The following is an 8,396-nucleotide window of genomic DNA, read 5'->3' as shown; positions in this document are numbered from 1 at the left end:
TATTTGTTTTATATCCCACATCGGCAATAAGGTCTATTTAAAGTGAATTTTACATAATAAGAACTGATTCTGCAGACAGTTTAGCTTCAGCTAGATTTTACAAAGCGCAACATGCATACATGTAATACAGTCGATGCGAGCTCATTTGACATTGACATTGACTGACATTTCGCGTAACCTACTTTGCTATGCGTATTCAATGGGCAAGGGTGGGCAAGTGGGGTAGCAGCAAAAAATTACTTTACAATAAGTACTATCTCAGGTAGATAGTACTTATCTACACCTTTTTCATGCTCTGTACAATCGCAATGCAAACAACTATACATGAGGGATATAATTATAAATAATGGTAATCATCAATTGATTATTATTGGGTAGTAGACGAACTGGTTGTAGACCGAATGGAAATTCATCTTATAATCAACTACAGGTAGTACAAGAAATGAATTCTAATATGGAGATGCATCTTATATGTACTTGTATGAATTCTCCCTGCTTGCTGATAATTATTATGATTCTCATATTGATAGCCATTATACATTGTAGGCCCATGTTGAGACTGATGCATTCAAGCGTAACGTTTTTTACAGTTTAAAGGCCAATTCAGTTTTGGTGAGCGAAAGAATGTGAACATTAGAATCATAATTTGTAAAAGTTATCATGTGACTGATGTAAGGTAGGACAACTCTTGTTCTGTTTGTACACTCAATTATGAGAATTTACCAATGTCTCTAAAGAAAGACCTTTTCCTTTACAGCTAGCATTTGTATTATGAACATGAACAAGATTTCTCATCTACTGTACATACCTGAAATAAGTTACATTCTTCTTGTATTTACGTACATGTTGTGTATTTAGAGAGATTGTTCTACATAAAATGATACAAATGTGTACTGAAAACTTGTTCCAAATTTTACGAGGTAATTTTGCTGGTCCTGACTCTTTCCTTTTTCATTCTTTCTTTACACTGATATGACCAGGTAATTTTCAAGGTTCCTGTGATGATGTTGTTATAATCAAGTTTGCTCTGTATAGTGACAATGTACATGTAGCAATATGTTAAAGAGATTAGGTTGCCTTTTAAATACAGGACTATTCATATTATTATGATTTGTTCATTTTGCCAACACGATCATGTTTTTATTCTTTTTCATAAAATGCATCTTATGAACATGTCCCACTGGAAACTGGAGCCCTACACGGGATGTTACTCTATGTTGTGTGTTCATTACTTTTTATTCAGTTTTTCCACACAATTCATTCTTTTGATATTTAAATGACACAAGAATAAATTATTGTGACACAATGAAAATTCAATTGTACTGTAGTCTGTTGCAGGGGTTACAATAATACTTTAGTACTTTATCGACGGTATAATGAGTAAATTTGACCTGGGCCCCCGTTTCATAAAACTTAAAAAATCTGCAAGTTTAGAACTACTGTTAAAGCTACTGCTATCGTCATAAATTGACTGGCTGTGAATGAATTTGTTACAGATATACACTTGTTACTGATGAAATGTTTTGTGAAACAGGGCCTGGATCTGAATGAAGAGGGAGCTTTGTGATATGTTTTATGAAAGAATAACTTACCTTGTACAATATACATTATTATCCACAGCAATTGTTTTACAATACATTTTGACATGGATAGCACAAAATACAAAGAAAATAGAAACCACATGGAATGCCCAAGACAACATTATGAATGATTCATGTAGAGCTCTGTAGATAGCATTGAAAAAGTTACAAATCATTACATCAAAGTACAAACATGTACATTTTGACATTCATATTCTTTCAAAATATTCCTTTTTGAGAATTGAAATTTGGGATGCAGTACATACGAGACTAATATTGATTGCTGAATTTTTTTAAATAATTATTTTTTCTTTTGTTTTCGGGGAGGAGGGGGGTCATTATTAAAACTATAGCTCCTCCGTGATCTCAAAACTGTACTATGCCCCTAGACTTCGTCTTGGTGCACAGTACAGTGTTGAGATCCCTTGGGCAATTGTTTAACCGTACCTCTCTAAGCAGTGTTGGGCAACTTGATTTCAGGGTGGTATATTTCCCCTTTAATGCTTCTGTTGATCTACTGATCACAGTTTTAATGCTTTAAAACCAATGTATGTGTTTTAATTCATATTCTGTTTAACAGGTCCTTGCAGAGCAAACAAGGTATTCTAAAACTGAAATATAGAAAACTAAAACTAAAAAAGGACCGGTGTGTTGGCTCAGTCAGTAGAGCGTCCGCCTCACAAACGGGAGGTCGTGGGTTCGAACCACGGCCGTGTCATACCAAAAGACGTTAAAAGACGGGAGTTGCTGCTACCTTGTTTGGTGTTCAACCATAAGGGATAGAGCAACGTCGATCTGGCGCTGCTCAATGGCTGCCGGGCTCACAATTAATTGGGCAAAAGAATTTCCATTTTTGCTTTAACTTAATAAAATTTGGAGTGGACTTTAAAAGATTATTATTATTATTATTAAATAAAAAATATCAAACAAAAGAAAAAGCCAATGTCAAATCGTTCATTGATTATTCTACTTTCAGTGATTTAATAGAAGAATACAAATTACAATGTAAGCATGACATGCGTACCTGATATAACCCACACACCAATGGCTGGTATTCCCTGCATAATTTTATGAACACAAATATTAAAGATAAAGACCAGTTCTGGTCATGCGATTGATTTGTGAAAGAAACGTGAAATCTATTAGAAAAGGTTGATCAAAGGTTGGAAGTATTGGTGTGCACTGCAAGGTTCTGGGATCATCAAAATGATAAGAAATATGGCCCAGTCTTGGTAAAGTTACAAGCACTGTTACACAGAAAGATGGGACTACGCCATATCTATCCAGGCCAGATCGTTCCAATAATTGACCAAATATATCAATTAGTAGGCAGTTTCCTGGCAAAATTTTTATCATCACGTAGTATTAGTCAAAACATATTCTTTCACATGATTGGTAATAAGAGCTTCCATTTCATTTTTTGAGAGGGGGGCATTTACAAAACTGCTCTATACATTTAATGTGAAACAGAGCTTAGTTGAAATTATAATTTTATATTTATAAAATAAAAACAAAACAAAATAAACGTGGAAAAGGACATCATTTCAAAACTCTTGCGTAGTACAAGTAGTAATAAATCATCATAAAAGGCTACAAACCGCATTCTCTAAACGTATTTAGTTCACATGTATTCCAATATCACTTCCAATGACTTGATTTATTATTTCAAATGATGTACTACAATAGAGATGTTCTGAATCATTCCTCTTGATATCAAGATACAGTTTGTTTTTGTTCATTTGATTTTACCTGACTGCTAAGCAATCAGGAGACAGACTGCTTAAAGTCCTCTCCGAGGGACTTGGTATAAGGAGGATTAATGCCTTACCAAAAGGCACTAGTGCATCACCTTGGAGTCTTGGAGTCTTGGAGACGTCTAAGAAATCCCATTTCTATGATAATGGTTTGTCCTTCAACTGTCCCGTAAATGCTTGAACCATAACCTTGACGTGAGTAAAGTCGCAGAAGGGCTGATTGCTTGTTTGCTTGCATCGACACATCAAGTAAGATTTGCTCTTCTCCACCTCAAAGCGAACCGGCTTAAACTCGGTAGGTTTGTGGGCTCCATCACAGAATGGCTGCAAGATACAAAGTAAACATCACATCTCATAAAAAGATACCGGTAAGTGAATATATCCATTCCCAAAAAGTTTAACCTCCTATTGCAACACTTTTACGTAGTTAAGGAGGGTAGTGGTGGTCAATTTACCTGACTGCTAAGAAAGCATAAATGCTTGTAAGTATTTAAAGCAACCAGACGGCCGATGGCTTTAGGTCCTCTCCGATGGACCTGGTAAGGAGGATTAATGCCTTACCAAAGGGCACTAGCGCATCGACATGGTTTCAAACCCAGGTCACCGGATTAAGAGAACACTGCTCTAGTATCGCGCCTCCCATTCTGTATCAATCGATTACACATGCTATTCGGAGATATCCTCTAATGTTTGTCCAAGCAAATAATATTTCTTCAATACCGACAGAGTTGCATACTACAGATAGTTGAGAAAACTGAAAAGGGTGGCAATAAAATGAGTATTGTACTCTTACTAGATTGTTAATGGATTATTGGATTCTATAATAAAATCTGTCATTCCGACAGTCACGATACTAATATTACAAAGCTGAGTTAAAAAGTCAGACGTGTGTTTCAAAACAGGATTCAAAGACAGTAGTTATATTGGTGAAATACTGAACTGATGTGTGGTTTAATAGAAACAATGATGGCCTGACAAATGCTGATACAAACTTTTTTTTAAATAAGGTCTAGCCAAAATTTCTGAAGGGGAAAATGGAGGTTATCAAAGTTCACAGGGGAAGCATCCTTAAAGGGGAAGTCAACCCTCATATCAAGTTGGTTTTAATTAAAGCAGAACAATGAGAGAAATAAATAAGGGAAAGTTTGAGCAATATCCGATTAAAACTAGGTTAGGGACATAAACATATGTACAAGTCAAATTTTCTTCAACTTATGCACAAGTCCAAGATCATATAAGTCGAGGCACTTCTCTGGTCACGACTTACGAAAATCTGACTGTCTTTACTTTGTAAAGAAATATAATTTTCCTTGCGGAGCTCACTGGCCATTTCAGGGTTCTTTTTCCTTTGAAAGGAATTACAAGGTGTAATCCTGACAAATTTTACCTCCAATTCATTCTTGTTTTTCTCATTTACCTGTTTCTTGCTGAGTCCACATTTGCACCAGGAATATTTCTTCCCTGCCTCCAACTTGACCATTGTAGGTATCAGCTTGGATACATACGTTCCTTTAGGGCCGATCTTGATACTCCGTACCTATCAAAATAAACCATTTATGGGACAATGTACGTGCTTAATGTAGTGATAATGTAATTTATTTTAAGGAATAATAATAATAATAATATTGGATTCTTATATAGCGCACGTATCGACCTTGCAAAGGTCCTCAAGGCGCTCCAACATTAACATTGACATTAACATTAACATTAACATTGGTCATATATCCAAATAATCCAATCCATGTATTTATAAGGTGCCAATATCTAGTTGCCTACCGTAATCAAAGGTGCTGATGAGACTGAAAAATACAAAAATATCTGTTCATGATTCTAACTGGGAAAGACAAAAAAGCAGTGACTAATTGTAAGCAATCTGAAATATACTTTATATATGACCAGTGTTTATATACCAATTCCTTTAATCCTTAGAATAAGTTCAAATTGAATCCTATTACATTATTTATTATACACAAGACTATATCAATATTATAACTTCCGGAGCCTACAGTTGTATGACCTTCAAGCATTGCTTTCTCTTAATAGGCTCCATCATATTTCTCCCTTTGTTTAACTTAGTCTATGTATTATTCTCTTTATTTGTATAAATTTTTAAAAAGAAATTAAAAATGTAACATATGGAATAATGTATTATACATGTGAAATATGAAAATAAACTGAAACTGAAACTTTATTTAACCAGTCACTTTCACAGTTATCATGTGATCAAGTTTCAAATAAAATAAGGGGACGTCCACCCTGATATCAAGTGGTTTCAATATCAGCACAAAAAATGAGAGGAACAAATCAGTGAAAGTTTGTGCAACTTCTGAACAAAAGATAAGAAAGTAATGAATTTTTGAAGTTGCAATTATCAATCAAACACAAATTGGCAACTCTGTGATGTATCTTCAATTGTATGTGGTATGACTATATAGTTTGTGCGTGATCTTTCTTAGTTCGCTATCTCAAAAATCTGATACCACCAATGGAAAGAAGAACCTAAAATTACCGAGAGACAAAATTGTCTTTGGAATTGGGTGTCAATTATGAAAATATTGACAAAAGATTGGCAAATTTTGCTGTCCTTTGCATCCGTTTCGAGAAAAAGTGCATTTACCGACAAGGGTCTAACGTTAGGACTAGGAATTATCATAATTCATATCGTGAGAACTTGAAAAGATATTATCAAAATTTTAAATTTAAATAAAAGCACTGACGTACTGATGGGGGGGGGGGGACAGTTGACCCCCCACATAAAATTGAAGCGTGGTTTAGATCTATTTCTAATTCGATACCAGTGATTTAGAAATGTTGCTGAAATGACACAATTTTCAGGGTTTTTTTTCTTCTCACTATTGCCCATTATGCCAGAGGCGGAACTGCTCCCAAAAGCCTCTTTTAACATAGGACAAGTGCCCCTTTTCTTTTCTAATAACTTTCCTTTTCCTCTCATTTAGTCTCTGGTGAGTAGACTCTAATTTTATTCTGGTGCAAGAAATTCCCCTTTTTACCTCTGATATTTTTGCCCTTTTTTACTTTGAATCATGCGACCCTTTTCCTTTTTAATATTAATAAGTGTACTTTTTCCTTCGTAATAAGAACCCCTTTTCCTTTCTCTTAAATGCCACTTTTCACCTCAGATAAGTGCCCCTTTTCCTTTCTAATAAGTACCATATTTCCTTCGGATAAGTGCCCCTTTTCGTTTTTTATAATCTTATGAATATGAAGCACTGACGTACTGATGGGGGGGGGGGGGACAGTTGACCCCCCACATAAAATTGAAGCGTGGTTTAGATCTATTTCTAATTCGATACCAGTGATTTACAAATGTTGCTGAAATGACACAATTTTCAGGGTTTTTTTTCTTCTCACTATTGCCCATTATGCCAGAGGCGGAACTGTTCCCAAAAGCCTCTTTTAACATAGGACAAGTGCCCCTTTTCTTTTCTAATAACTTTCCTTTTCCTCTCATTTAGTCTCTGGTGAGTAGACTCTAACTTTATTCTGGTGCAAGAAATTCCCCTTTTTACCTCTGATATTTTTGCCCTTTTTTACTTTGAATCATGCGCCCCTTTTCCTTTTTAATATTAATAAGTGTACTTTTTCCTTCGTAATAAGAACCCCTGGCAAACCCGGACTTTAGTGCCCCAGCTGAAAATCTCAGTTTATTATGGATTTAATATCAATAATATTAATTATGCTAATATATGCAAATATAAACATACCAAAACTTGATGATTTTTAATCATTTGACGTCATAAAAAGCAATTTTAAGCCAAAAATAGCAGCGAAGTAGGGGATCTCCTCTTTGCTTGATGCGAGATACTAGCGAACTGAAATAACCGAATAAAAACTATGGTGAACTAAAAAAAGAAAAGAAAAAATCAAACCACCTCTGAAATTACCTTTGAAATGTTTATTAATTTTTTCTTCCGATATGCGCACATGATAGGGGCAGGTTGGGATGGGATGGGGGGGGGGTGCTCAATAGTCGCCAAATTTGGGGTAAAAGGGCAACTGGCCTTGGGGGGGGGCAGAATAAAGAAAAAAGCCACCCCGGAAAAAAATTAGAAAAATGATTACAAAGAAAAATAAGTAAATAATAAATTTAGCCCCCCCCCCCCAAGGCCAGTTGCCCTTTTACCCCAAATTTGGCGACTATTGAGCACCCCCCCCCCCCCCATCCCATCCCAACCTGCCCCTATCATGTGCGCATATCGGAAGAAAAAATTAATAAACATTTCAAAGGTAATTTCAGAGGTGGTTTGATTTTTTCTTTTCTTTTTTTAGTTCACCATAGTTTTTATTCGGTTATTTCAGTTCGCTAGTATCTCGCATCAAGCAAAGAGGAGATCCCCTACTTCGCTGCTATTTTTGGCTTAAAATTGCTTTTTATGACGTCAAATGATTAAAAATCATCAAGTTTTGGTATGTTTATATTTGCATATATTAGCATAATTAATATTATTGATATTAAATCCATAATAAACTGAGATTTTCAGCTGGGGCACTAAAGTCCGGGTTTGCCGAACCCCTTTTCCTTTCTCTTAAATGCCACTTTTCATCTCAGATATAAGTGCCCCTTTTCCTTTCTAATAAGTACCATATTTCCTTCGGATAAGTGCCCCTTTTCGTTTTTTATAATCTTATGAATAAGACCCTCTCAGCTCTCGCACTCGCTCGCGCGCTCGATCCCCCTTTTCAACATGCCCCTTTTTACTCACTGGAACTGTCATGACCGTGTTCAACCTGCAGGCACCAGCACCTAGTCGGTTGAGTCCGCAGCTCAAATTCATTGAAGTTCTTAAGATTGACATATTACCGGTGGTGGTAGGTCTATACGTTCTGAAAGTGAAAACGACTTCCCTTTTCTCTGTTTTTTTCTTCAAATGCCTGTGCTGCACACGTACGTGCAAATTTGAGTGCAGTGAAAGTAAAAACTTGTTTACATACGTAAACTTAAACCCCAGGCCCAGTCGCTAATTATTTCGGTAGTCGCAAATAACTCACACAAATATATAAAACGACAGGTTCTTAAGGCTAAGCACTAGCAAGTGTCGAT

The 8,396-nt window shown here is 35.8% G+C and overlaps 1 protein-coding gene across 1 annotated transcript; it reads right to left on the bottom strand.

Annotated features, from left to right (window-relative positions):
* Positions 1-3,234: 3,234 nt before the first annotated feature.
* Positions 3,235-8,274, bottom strand: LOC115919801 (CDGSH iron-sulfur domain-containing protein 3, mitochondrial-like). Its single transcript, XM_030974052.1, has 3 exons — positions 8,059-8,274; positions 4,752-4,871; positions 3,235-3,658 (listed from the first exon to the last, which is right to left on the bottom strand). Exons 1-3 carry the CDS (start codon positions 8,149-8,151, stop codon positions 3,473-3,475), a joined length of 399 nt encoding a protein of 132 aa, XP_030829912.1. The 5' UTR covers positions 8,152-8,274; the 3' UTR covers positions 3,235-3,472.
* Positions 8,275-8,396: the final 122 nt, after the last annotated feature.

The sequence above is a fragment of the Strongylocentrotus purpuratus genome, unplaced genomic scaffold (assembly GCF_000002235.5).
Source record: "Strongylocentrotus purpuratus isolate Spur 01 unplaced genomic scaffold, Spur_5.0 spur5_contig_866, whole genome shotgun sequence".
Classification (NCBI taxonomy): Eukaryota; Metazoa; Echinodermata; class Echinoidea; order Camarodonta; family Strongylocentrotidae; genus Strongylocentrotus; species Strongylocentrotus purpuratus.
Note: the sequence above shows the minus strand (reverse complement) of the source record. Positions and strands in the feature narration are given on the sequence as shown.

What these genes read in the sequence shown, in the direction of transcription:
- LOC115919801 (XM_030974052.1), bottom strand. Translation starts at nt 8,151, where the DNA reads ATGTCAATCTTAAGAACTTCAATGAATTTGAGCTGCGGACTCAACCGA. An exon ending in ACACGGTCATGACAGTTCCA is followed by an intron (nt 4,872 to 8,058) that starts GTGAGTAAAAAG and finishes TTATTTTGATAG; the next exon opens with GTACGGAGTATCAAGATCGG. An exon ending in GTGGACTCAGCAAGAAACAG is followed by an intron (nt 3,659 to 4,751) that starts GTAAATGAGAAA and finishes TGTATCTTGCAG; the next exon opens with CCATTCTGTGATGGAGCCCA.